At 38.5% G+C, this 13,320-nt stretch overlaps 1 protein-coding gene across 1 annotated transcript; it reads left to right on the top strand.

Moving 5' to 3' along the window:
- Positions 1 to 293: 293 nt before the first annotated feature.
- On the top strand, positions 294 to 12,911 carry MS4A5 (membrane spanning 4-domains A5). Its single transcript, XM_010384980.2, has 5 exons — positions 294 to 549; positions 1,507 to 1,635; positions 3,122 to 3,178; positions 4,513 to 4,665; positions 12,768 to 12,911. Exons 1-5 carry the CDS (start codon positions 397 to 399, stop codon positions 12,876 to 12,878), a joined length of 603 nt encoding a protein of 200 aa, XP_010383282.1. The 5' UTR covers positions 294 to 396; the 3' UTR covers positions 12,879 to 12,911.
- The last annotated feature ends 409 nt before the right edge of the window (positions 12,912 to 13,320 follow it).

A 13,320-nucleotide genomic window follows, 5' to 3' on the forward strand; every position in this document is an offset into this window, starting at 1 on the left:
CTCCGAAAGTGTTGGGCTTACAGGCGTGAGCCACCCTACGCGGTCCCTAAAATGTCTTTATATGTCGATCATCTAGTCCGATTTGGTCAATGTACATACGAGGAATCAGAAACCAGGAAAGGGGGATGCGACTTGCCAAAAGTTACAGTAAACCCCTAACTAAACCAGGACTACTTGTCAGGTTGTCCGATCCCCAGTCCCAGGCATTTTACTTAGAGCTGTCTTGGGATCTCGAGCCGTCCTGAGATTCTATGACTCTGTGACTCTATGGTTCTATAATTCCAAGACAAAGCAAACAATTCCAGTGCTCCAGGCAGCCTTAGCACAAGACAAGAACATGGTCGAGGCTGAAGTACCAACTAAATAATCTCCTTTCAGATTTTCACCGACACCATCATGGATTCAAGCACCGCACACAGTCCGGTGTTTCTGGTATTTCCTCCAGAAATCATTGCTCCAGAATATGAATCCACAGAACTTTCAACCACGACCTTTTCGACTCAAAGCCCCTTGCAAAAATTATTTGCTACAAAAATGAAAATCATAGGGGTAAGTAAGACTTGCCCCTATGTATATTCTACTGAGGCAGGGGAAAGGCCAGGAAAATTATCTCTTGGCACATGTTTGAAGGTAGGAGCCCATTCCAATTCTTCTTTAAGAATATGTGAATATAGAGTGTTAGTGGGACATTTGAGAGAGGATGTTTGACAAGAACGAATCACATAGGTCTGGACTTGACAAAAACATGCTATCATTTAGGACTCACCTACTTAAAAAGTGATAGTTGCTATGGCAGTAAATGAGATTCCTCAGACTGAGAAGGTGGGCTGAGAAGAAGAGAGCAGAGCACATAGACTCACACGTTGTACACCTTCCATTTTTGTATGTTGTCCTCATTAGTCTTCCCCAGCACTTGTCAAACCACTGCCTGGTGTCACAGTGCATCATAAGAGTGACTCAGAGAGGGAGAGAGAAAAAAAAAAAAAAAAACCCGAAAAACCCAAAGAGATGGGGAGTCCTCTGGGCCTGAGAGTGTGACAATACCTCCACAGGCTCAGAGAATTGGCCATCTCCAGGTCATTTCTGCTTGAGGCCAGCCTGGTATACTCATTTATAATTCAGTGTTTCTCAAACATTCATATTTACGGGCTAAAGAGCTGAAGAGCTTATGAAGACACAGATTTCCCAGCCTCACCTGGAGACTGTTCGGTAAGTATGGGATAGGGCCTGATAGTTCACATTTCAGGCTCCCAAGTGATCCTGATGTTGCCAATCCATGGATCACATTTTCACGAGCACTGATTTAGATCATTTTACCCCTCACCAAATACCATATAGAGGAATTCAGAAAGTACCCAGGAGCATCACAAAGGGACTTCTATTATTCTTCCCCTAATTATCAAAGAGAGTAATTGCCAAATCCTTTTAACCAAAAGAAAATCTTCTAAACAGAAGGGAAACTATCACTTGGCTTTTCCTCACCATGACTTTTTCCTCTATTTGCAGACTATCCAGATCCTGTTTGGAATTATGACCTTTTCTTTTGGAGTTATCTTCCTTTTCACCTTGTTAAAACCATATCCAAGGTTTCCCTTTATATTTCTTTCAGGATATCCATTCTGGGGCTCTGTTTTGGTGAGTATAGTCAATCAAGTTCAATTTGAAGCCATGCCAACCAGGATGTTAGGGAATTATTTGCAATTAAATAAGCTAGATCTAGTTGTATGATATGCTTTCAAAAGTGCAAAAAACTAACCTTGTTGAAATGATTTCCCCATTTGTTCATCACAGTCACTGATATTTTATCATTAGGTCTTGAAGTTCCTTTGGGAATATTTCTTTTGAGGCTTGAAGTTGTTTATTTGGCTATTCATTCATTCAAAATTAGTTACCATCTATTATAAGCCAGATACACAGAGAAAGGCAATGAGCCTCTCCCCCAAAGACCTCTCAGTCTAGCAAGAAAGCATGTAAACAGATCACTTCAAGGCAGTGTGGTAAATATTATCACAGAGGTGCAGGAAGTGCTTATGCAGGCAGAGAGGAAGGAGGAATTTATTCTTTACAGAAGTGCAGTGGGAAGGGTTTCTCAGATATACCTTTTAAGCTGCAGAGAGGTATTTATTAAACCCAACTTAGTAACAATCAATAAACATTAACTTAGGACCTAATTTAGTGCCAGAGCATGGGCAGGGCAATGGATTCAGGGAAAAGACAGCAGTCCCTGAGCTCAAGGCCTCAGTTGAGTGAGGAGTCAGACAAGTAACATAGGGTGTGATGAGGGAGAATAGACACAGGAGCTGCCTCCATAGGAAAGGCACCAACAAAACAGAGGGGACAATGCCCAGAGACATTTCCAGCTTGAACGAGTTTTAAAGGGTGAATAGTTAATCAGGTGAGGACACACACAGAAGATGGGAGTTGGGATGCCTGAGTGTAAGGATTAGAGATGCCTTGTTGCATGCCAAGAGAGAAAAATGAGCAAAGGCTGAAGGTATGGGAGAGCATTTTCTATTATGTGAACTATGAGAGTTCAGCACGGGGAGTGACGGTGGAGGGATGAGGCTGCAAAATGCCCATGAAGGGGCTAGAAATGTAAACATGGATGTGCTGTAATCAGATTTGAAATTTCCACTAGACAACAATGCTACCACGTGTGACCCACTTCCAAGAAAGATCTTGGAGATTTTTAAGAACTACCAGCACATTCACCGCAACCCCACCTTATGTTCCCATCCAAGAGAATACACTGGATTATAGTAAGATGGAATCTGATCTTGATTATAAACTGACTTGACATCCCTTTGTCACGAGATCAAAGCTGAGTTCACAATAGCTATAAAAGGAACATGGATGAGCAAACCAAAGCCCTGTATGGTTAAAAAAAAAAAAATGTTCATGTTCAAATAAATAGGGCTAAAGCGGATTTGCAGACCAGTGTTTCATCCACTATTCCATTTGCGGAAAGTCATATAAAGCAACTTACCCTTCTCACTGCCCTGAGGAGTGTGCAAACTTAGAAGGCAGGCATGTAAAAGAATTGCATAGAGGTCTATTCTGTAAGAACTCGACATCAGCTAAACATGGCCATCATCATTAACATATTTATTCCTCTTAACAGTTCATTAATTCTGGAGCCTTCCTAATTGCACTGAAAAGAAAAACCACAGAAACTCTGGTGAGTTATATTTCTACTTTATTAAAAATATATTTTGTAGCCAGGCATGGTGGCTCACGCCCGTAATCCCAGCACTTTGGGAGGCCGAGGCGGGTGGATCACGAGGTCAGGAGTTCAAGACCAGCCTGGCCAACATGGTGAAACCCCATCTCTACTAAAAATACAAAATTAGCCAGGTGTGGTGGCACACACCTGTAGTCCAGCCACTCGGGAAGCTGAGGCAGGAGAATTGCTTGTACCCGAGAGGCGGAGGTTGCAGTGAGTTGAGATCATGCCACTGCACTCCAGCCCGGGCAATGGAACAAGACTCTACCACACACACACACACACACACACACACACACACACACACACACACAACAGTAATGAGTTACATTTTCACTATTTCCACTTTATTAAAAATATATAACTTTCAAATAATTTATCCTGGCCTTGAAAAAAGTTTGTAAAATCATTAAGTCACCATAATTCCACAAACTATCAAGTATTGATACCAATAAACAGCATTGCTTCCTGTTTTCCTAGAATTATAACCCAGTACGCCAGAGGAGAAAGTTTCTCTGGTCATCTAGTTTAGCTCTTATTTTGTGTATGAAGACACTGAGGTTTACAATCGTTAAATAACTTGTCCAAATTCCCAGTCAATTAATGGTAGAATTATTTCAATATTCCAGTTACTTATTCATTCTTTTTTGTTTTCTGGGTATTTACAACATTCCAGGCACTTTGACAGGCACTACTTTGACTCATATGAAAGGCAAACTGTAGACAATCTAATTAAAACATAAACAGAATCTCAAAATAAAGAATACGGTGCTAGTGAATGTAAAGGTATAGATAAATTGTAAGTAGAATATTTTTACTTTACTCAAAGAATTGAAGACATAAAATATTACTATGCCAATACATGATTTTAGAAAAGGACTGAAAATCCTTAGTTTGTCATTTTAGGGAGAAATTAAAAACGGCAAAGAAGTGCAGCATTTAATTAAATATAGGAGTCTGAAAACAAAAATGTAAATAGACCATGACTTTCACCAGAGAATCAAAATGCAATCGTTACAGGCACACCTTTCCTCCCAACTGAATGAGAGTTAATTGAGGCATAGAATATGGGGAATGGGAAGGTTATTAAAAGTTCACAGGATCCCCTCATTGTGTAGATGAGGGCCTGAAGCCCAAAGATGTGAAGCAATTCGCATAGGATCACAGAGCTGCCTCGTGCCATTAAGATGCTGTGACTAAAATCCTGCTCTCCATTCTCTGCACTCGTTGCTTTGTTTGTAGTACGGGCTGGGCCCGAGTCACATTGTTATGTTCTTATTCTATTTCAGATAATACTGACCCGAATAATGAATTTCCTTAGTGCCCTGGGAGCAATAGCTGGAATCATTCTCCTCACATTTGGTTTCATGCTAGATCAAAACTACATCTGTGGTTATTCTCACCAAAATAGTCATTGTAATGCTGTTACTGTCCTGTTCATGGTAAGTATGTTGCATTTATAGAGTGAGAAGTAAAGGGCTTAATAGAAAATATTTATTAGCACTCAATCAGCACCATTCAGATCATGTTGTGGACACCCATGTCTTGTCTTTTATTGACAAACATTTATGAAACCCATAATATTTGATAGATATTATACCAGGCATTGTGGAAGAGAAAAAATAAACCCATTATAACTCCCACCTTTAGGAATTCACAGGAGCACAAGAGATAAAACATATACACAAATCAGTATAATACAAATATAAAATGATACACTAAAAAAAAAAGGTACAGCGGTATGGCTGTAGTTTATAGTCCTATATGTACATTAGAATCACAGTGGCGTGTTTTTACAGTTCTTGATTTGGTTTTAACGGGCTGAACTTCTGATAAAGCATGATAAGATTGAAAAGGGGCATTTATTTTAGCTGCTTCCAAAATACCACTAAGATTAGTGTAAAAGAATGTAAAAGGTTTGATCCACATGGAGAGAAACAGAGAGTTACCAAATCCATCAAAAATTGCTGAGGAAATTGAAAACCCACCATCTAAGGCAAAGCGGGGGGTCATATTAGAAGATATTTCTTAAGGCAAAGCCCAAGAAATACTTAACATTTGAATACACCAGGTCCACAGAAAGCAGGACCAAAGTGCAGAAAACAGGGAGACTGATTTAGGTAATGGTTAAGTATGGCTACGTGAATCAACTCTTCTCTGAAAACAGAAGTTTTTTATTAAAAAAAAAAACAAAACAACCTTTTTTTTTTTTTTTGAGACGGAGTCTCGCTCTGTCGCCCGGGCTGGAGTGCAGTGGCCGGATCTCAGCTCACTGCAAGCTCCGCCTCCCAGGTTCACGCCATTCTCCTGCCTCAGCCTCCAGAGTAGCTGGGACTACAGGTGCCCGCCACCTCGCCCGGCTAGCTTTTTTTGTATTTTTTTAGTAGAGACGGGGGTTTCACCGCGTTAGCCAGGATGGTCTCGATCTCCTGACCTCGTGATCCGCCCGTCTCGGCCTCCCAAAGTGCTGGGATTACAGGCTTGGGCCACCGCGCCCGGCCCAAAACAACCTTAAAGGCGTTAAAAAGCTGAAAGGTCAGCTGGAACTACTAAACCAATTTGTAGAGGAAAGCCTGCAACCTGAAATTTGCAAGTGGAATTCTGAAGAGCATGAAAGCTGCTCATGTCTTCAGACCCACTTGCCAGTGATGCTGATTTGCAATCCAATCCCTGGTCCATGTGGACTGAAAGAGAAAGAAGTCAAAGTTTCACGTCCATTCAAGATATAAAGACTTAAAAGAGATTTTCTCCATATGAAACTAGGTCTTAGAGAGGCTACGATGCTCTTCAGGTAAGGACAAAAAGATATACAAAGTACCCTGCCCCCAAACAGCAAAGGAGAGTTGCTGAACAGTTTAAAAAGAAGAAGTATTCGAGAAGTGTGGTCACAGGTCAAACCCCTTGACAACCTCCTTGCACACCCCGATCCCCACTGACCTTTGCTGGGCATAAACTGGGTGAGGCAAGAATACCTGAATTTGGTCTTGGTATGTGGTGCCCCTGGTACGTGGCAGAAGCAAAACCGAAGTCTATCCAGGGGAAAAACGTTCATTAATCTCAATAAATTCCCATCAAATTTTCCATTGAAAATTAACAGTACGCACTCAAAAGAGGCATAAAAAGAAATAAGACAACGCAAATGACAACTAATAGAAACAGAATATAGCAAAAACAATAGCACCCACAAACTTCTGATACTAAGTATATTAGAAGAGATTTTTAAACCACAGTATTTATCATGTTTTAAGAAATAAATGATAAACTTTAAAATACCTCAGGAAATATAAAATCATAGAAAGTGAAATTGAAGATTTTCTATGTAAAACTATTATGTACCCATAAAAATAGAAAATTAAAAAATTTAAATTTTTTAAAAAGATGGTCCCAGTAAATAAAAGTTAAAAAAACAAAACAAAACACGACTGCATTCTGTTTACAAGAAACAGCTACACTAGTAGCAAACAAACAGATTTAAGGCAAGAAGTATTTATTAAACGTATAATAGAGGACTTTCTGTAATAAAAGGGTCAATCGACAAGAGAAATATTACATTTCTGGGTTTGAATGCTCCTCGTAACAACTCAAAGCCAAAAGGAAAAGCTAATTCAGCTGAAAATCATGACTAGAGAAAACTAAAATCATCATAAGAAATTTTAGCACACATTTCTCAGCAACTGAAAGAATGTAGACAGACCACAAAATTATAGGATTTTGAACACAATTGATAAAATTGACCTAAATGTCATATATAGAACAAACACTACACTCAATAACTACATAATACTGTCAACTGACATTTTTAATTGACAGATAAAAATCATATGTATTTATCACATATAACATATTTTGAAGTACGTATATACATTGTGGAATGTTTAAATCTAATTCACAAAGGCATTACCTCCCATAGTTATCACTTTTGCAGTGAGAACACTTAACATTCACTATCTTTGCACTTTTAAGAATACAATAGCCATCATTCTCAGCAAACTAACACAGGAACAGAAAACCAAATACCACATGTTCTCACTCATAAGTGGGAGTTGAACAATGAGAAGACATGGACACAGGGAGGGGAATATCACACACCAAGGCCTGTTGGGGGTTAGTGCGACAAGAGGAGGGAGAGCATTAGAACAAATACCTAATGCATGTGGGGCTTAAAACCTAGATGACAGGTTGATAAGTGCAGCAAACCACCATGGTACATGTATACCTGTGTAACAAACCTGCATGTCCTGCACATGTATCCCAGAACGTAAAGTAAAATAAAATAAAAGAATACAGTAGACTGTCATTAACTATGGGCACCCCGCTGTATAACGGATCTCTTGAACTTATTCCTCCTATCTAACTAACTGATGGAAGTGAGAAGTGAGAAGACAATAGAATGACATCTTTAAAGTGCTAAAACAAAATAATGCCAATCCAAAATTCTAGGCCTGGTGAAAATGTTCTTCAGAAATGAAAGTGAAATAGCCAGGCACGATGGCTCAGGCCTGTAATCCCAGGACTTCGGGAGGCCAAGAGGGGGCAGATCACTTGAGGTCAGGAGTTCGAGACCAGGCTGGCCAACATGGTGAAACATCGTCTCTACTAAAAATACAAAAATTAGCAGGGCATGGTGGCAGGTGGCTTTAATCCCAGCTTCCTTACTCAGGAAGCTAAGGCAGGAGAATCATTTGAATTTGGCAGGCAGACGTTGAAGCAAGCCGAGACTGCGCCACTGCACTCCAGCCTGGGCAACAGAGAAAGACTCTGTCTCAAAAAAACAAACAAAACAAAACAAAACAAAAAAACCCACAATGAAAGTGAAAAACAGCTGACAAATTTGAGAGATTTCATGATTTCACTTAGAGCATTTTCAACAATTAGCCATATGCTGAGCCTGCAAGCCTCAACAAAATTCAAAGGATTAAAATCATACACAATATATTCTCTGAAAACGATGGAACTGAATTAAATGTCAATTTTAAAAAGGAAAAAAAGGCCCAAAACTGTTTTGAAATTCTAAGTTATACAAGGCTCAAAGAATTTACAATAGAAATAAAAAATATATCAAAAACAAAATAATAGAAATATTTATATAAATTGATACAACTAAAGCATGCTTAGAGGAAATTTTATAACCTCAAATGCAAGTATTGGGAAAGAAAATAGACTAAAAATAAATTATCTAAATATTCATACCAAGGAGTTAGATTAAAAAATTAAACATAAAGAAAATGAAAGAATTGAGATATAGTATTCTATAATAGAGATAACAAAGAATAGAGATAAAAACTAATGAAATACAACACAAACAATAGACAAGATAAAATAAAGCTAAATATGGATGTTTGAAAAACTAATAAAATTGGTAAACTCCTAGATATTTAAAAAGAAAAAAGAGAAAATACAAACTATCATTATCAGAAATGAAGGTGTATCACTATAAATACAATAGCCAAGAATATATGAGGAAACTATTAACATAAAAATTACTTGATGCTTTAGATGAAATTGACAAATTCCTTATAAACTATGCAAAACCACCTGCCATGACTGACACAGGAAAAAATGTATATATCCAACTGGTCTTATATCTAATAAAAAATCAAATACATAATTTAAAACTTTCTCTCTAAAAAGAAAAAGCAAAGCCCTGCAGGAGTAGACTAATTCTTCCAAACATTTAGAAAAGAAACACCAGCAAACTGAATACTTTCAGTTGACTTTTCAACTCACAAATATTTGTGTGAGGCTGTCACAAGTTTGACATGAAAACATGATAATGACATTATAAAATATTTAAAAATTACAGGTAATTCTATCTTGTAAACTTCATGAAGAAATCTGAAATAAAATATTAAAAAATCAAATTCAGCATTATATATGATAATAAACCATGGCCAAGTCAGTGGATACCAGAAGTACACAATTGATTTCACATTCAAACATCAATCAGTGATACACCTAAATGTGAAATCCTAAACTATAAAGCTTGAGGGTATGGGCTGCAGGGAACTTAGGAGAATATCTTCATGACCATGGGAGTAGATAAAGCTTTCTTAGATAGAACATAAAATGGACTAACCATAGGGGAAAAATAAAATAAATAAAATGGACTACCAAAGCACAGAAAGGGAGAAAATTTCCTCTTTCTCTCTCTATATATCTCTCTCACAAAAGACCCACATCCAGAATATATTAAACACTCCTGAAAATCAGTAATAAAAAGGCCAAAAAAAGAGTAAGACTTGAGCAAGTACTTCACAAAGATAGATAAATGGCTAGTGAGCATGTGGGAACGTGGTCAACATTATTAATCATCACATAAATGCAAATTAAAATCACAATAAGACACTACTCCACACACACCAGAATCATTTTAATTAAAAGGACCGGCAATACCGGGTGTTGGAAGGAATGTGAAGCAACTGGAACTCTTAGACCCTTTTGGTGGAAATGGAAAGTGGAAAGTGGTTCAACCACCTCGGGAAACTATTTGGTGGTTTTTAACAAAGTTAATCATACACCTACTTGATGTCTCATGATACATACAAAAATGTTTATAGCAGTCCTATTCATTATAGTCAATCTGGTAAGGAATTCAAATTTCTATCAACAACAGAATGGCTAAAACAAGTTAATTATTCAAATAGTAGAATACTTCTCAGCAATATAAAAGAACAACCTACTGACACACAGAGGAGCATGAACGAATTTCAATTTGTTATATTGAGGCAAACAATTTCAGATAAAAACTAAACAGGTAAATTTACATGATACTAGAAATCAGAAGTGTGGCTGTCAGTGGGGTGGGAGGATTGATTGGGAAGGGACACAAGAGGATTGATTGGGAAGGGACACATTTTATCACTGGGGTGATAAAAATGTGATATATCTTGACGTGGAAAGAAAAAGAGATAAAATACACTTCTTAATTTATTTTTTTTTTTTTGAGATGGAGTCTCGCTGTGTTGCCCAGGTTGGAGTGCAGTGACGTGATCTCGGCCTACTGCAACCTCTGTCTCCCAGGTTCCAGCGATTCTCCTGTCTTGGCCTCCCGAGTCGCTGGGATTATAGGCACATGCCGCCATGCCCAGCTAATTTTTTGTATTTTGGTAGAGACAGAGTTTCACCATGATGCCCAGGCTGGTCTCGAACTCCTGAACTCAGGCAATCCACCCGCCTCGGGCTCCCAAAGTGCTAGGATTACAGGCATGAGCTGCCACAACCAGCTAAAATAGACTTCTTTATATACAAACTTTGCTATAGTTAAAATGGAAAATATAGTTTTAAAGCAGATAACAGCAACATTTTCATGTTTTTATATACAGAGTGCATATAACTGACAAGAAAAGTCAAGAACAAAATTTTTAAAAGATAAAGAATATGAGGAAGGAATTTACAAAAGGAAACTATGATGGCCAAACATACGATAATGCTCCAATTCACTAACAGTCAGGGAAAGGTCAATTAATTTAACAATGAATGGCAATGTCACTGCCATTTTGGGAAGCAAGGAGACATTTACTTACCTGAATGATAAACAGACCCAGATGTCTAGCTCTACAGCAATTAAACCACCTATATAAGGGTACATGTACAAGAATGCTATTGCAGCATTGTTCAGAGTGGTAAAACAAAACAAAAAAAAAAAAAAAAGAAAGAAAGAGGAAATCAGTCAGTTCCTGTCACAAAAGAATAAATGAATGGTGACAAACTACACCATGAACTATTATGTGGCCATTAAAAACCATGTGGCTCTAAAACAGCTACTCAACCTACAGTTAAAATATAGTAGACAAATAAGGCTTTAGGAAAGGATGTTAACCATATTAACCTTTGCAACCTGAGTATAAAGTAAAGCTCTCAGAAGACTGCAAACTTTAACTGGTAAGTGCAGGTGTGCAGCCTCTGGGCTACTAACAAGATGTGCATCTCTATTTATGCTCATAGTGCCAAAATACAAAACATTTTGAAGGTCTTTTGCCATGATTGAAAAAAGCACAGCTGGGGCCAGGCCATGGTGGCTCATGCCTGTAATCAGAGCACTTTGGGAGGCCAAGGCGGGCAGATCACCTGAGGTCAGGAGTTCAGCCTGACCAATATGGTGAAACCCCGTCTCTACTAAAAATACAAAAACTAGCCCGGTGTGGTGGCGGGCATCTGTAATCCCAGCTACTCGGAAGGCTGAGGCAGGAGAATCATTTGAACCTGGGAGTTGGAGGCTGCAGTGAGCCGAGATCTTGCCATTGTACTCCAGCCTGGGTGATAAGAGTGAAACTCCATCTCAAAAAAAAAAAAAAAAAAAACAAAACAAACAAAAAAACGGTGGAAGTACTAGCCTATGCTTCTTATGTCTCTTTTGCTTTCTCTTCTTCTGAGCCAATAGTTTTCTTTTTTCCCTCTTTTTCTTTTCTATTTTTAATTCTTTTTCCTGTTTCTTCACCTTCTTTCTTTCCCCTTCATTAGACCACCTTTTATATATGCATTTCTTTGCATTTTATGCATTTATAAAATGGACTATTTCCTACATACATAAATCAAGTGTATTATTTTATATGCCTTTCTCTAAAAAGATATGTCCTGCTATGCTATGCTATTCTATGCTATGCTATGCTATGCTACGCTATGCTATCCTACGCTACACTATGCTACGCTATGCTATCCTACGCTACACTATGCTACGCTATGCTATCCTACGCTACACTATGCTACGCTATGCTATCCTACGCTACACTATGCTACGCTATGCTATCCTACGCTACACTATGCTACGCTATGCTATCCTACGCTACACTATGCTACGCTATGCTATCCTACGCTACACTATGCTATGCTATGCTATCCCATGCTATGCTATGCTATGCTATGCTATGCTATGCTATGCTATGCTATGCTATGCTATGCTATGCTATGTTATCCTAGCTATACTATGCTATGCTATGCTATCTTATGCTATGCTATGCTATGCTATGCTATGCTATGCTATGCTATGCTATGCTATGTTATCCTAGCTATACTATGCTATGCTATGCTATCTTATGCTATGCTATGCTATGCTATGCTATGCTATGCTATGCTACACTATGCTATGCTATGCTATCCTATGCTATGCTATGCTATCCTATGCTATGCTATGCTATGCTAGCTATCCTATGCTATGCTATCCTATGCTATGTTATCCTATGCTATGCTATGCTATCCCATGTTATGCTATGCTATGCTATGCTATGCTATCCTAGCTATACTATGCTATGCTATGCTTATGCTATGCTATGCTATGCTATGCTAGCTATCCTATGCTATCCTATCCTATGCTATGCTATGCTATGCTATGCTATGCTATGCTATGCTATGCTATGCTATGCTATCCTATACTAAAATAGATGTATACACTCATAATCCTTCACTGATTTGATTCCTAAGCATCAGATATACTTGAGATATGTGGGGAAGCTTTTATTATCTGGACATTGCTATGTTACTATAATCAGAAAAACCATTACCCTGCTAACATCATGACTCTTCGTTTTTTTTTCTTCTTCTGTTACAGGGAATTCTGATTGCATTGATGACTTTCAGCATTATTGAATTATTCATTTCTCTGCCCTTCTCAATTGTGGGGTGCCACTCAGAGGACTGTGATTGTGAACAATGTTGTTGACTAGCACTGTGGGAATAAAGATGTGTTAAAATATTATTTAGCAATGACTTCTGCTTGTAAGGAAAAGCCAAAGGACACATAGAATCTTAAGGCTGGAAACTATCTGAAGCAAAGGGGAGTGGCTCAAGTGAGGGGGTTCTGGGGACATTTTGACTGATAAAGCACATTCTGCCTCTTGGCAATGCCATATGTCCCTCTCCCCAAATCAAATGGTCACCTTGGTGTGGTCACCTCTGTTAGTCATGCCTTCTTTCAGCTAAAGGACAGCAATGTGGTGTTGCAAAGATAGGAACCAAAGCCCAAGGCCTGGGGTGACCCAGTCATCTAACTTCTCTGGTTGATGACATCTCCTGCTGATTTCACTAAGAGACTCCACCTAGTGGCTCCTACTCCAATGGTGTGTGGAAAGATGAGTTGGTTGGTGGAATGGTTTGGCCCGCAA

The sequence above is a fragment of the Rhinopithecus roxellana genome, chromosome 15 (genome assembly GCF_007565055.1).
Source record: "Rhinopithecus roxellana isolate Shanxi Qingling chromosome 15, ASM756505v1, whole genome shotgun sequence".
In the NCBI taxonomy this organism is placed as follows: Eukaryota; Metazoa; Chordata; class Mammalia; order Primates; family Cercopithecidae; genus Rhinopithecus; species Rhinopithecus roxellana.

What these genes read in the sequence shown, in the direction of transcription:
- MS4A5 (XM_010384980.2), top strand. Translation starts at nt 397, where the DNA reads ATGGATTCAAGCACCGCACACAGTCCGGTGTTTCTGGTATTTCCTCCA. An exon ending in CAAAAATGAAAATCATAGGG is followed by an intron (nt 550 to 1,506) that starts GTAAGTAAGACT and finishes CTCTATTTGCAG; the next exon opens with ACTATCCAGATCCTGTTTGG. An exon ending in CTGTTACTGTCCTGTTCATG is followed by an intron (nt 4,666 to 12,767) that starts GTAAGTATGTTG and finishes CTTCTGTTACAG; the next exon opens with GGAATTCTGATTGCATTGAT.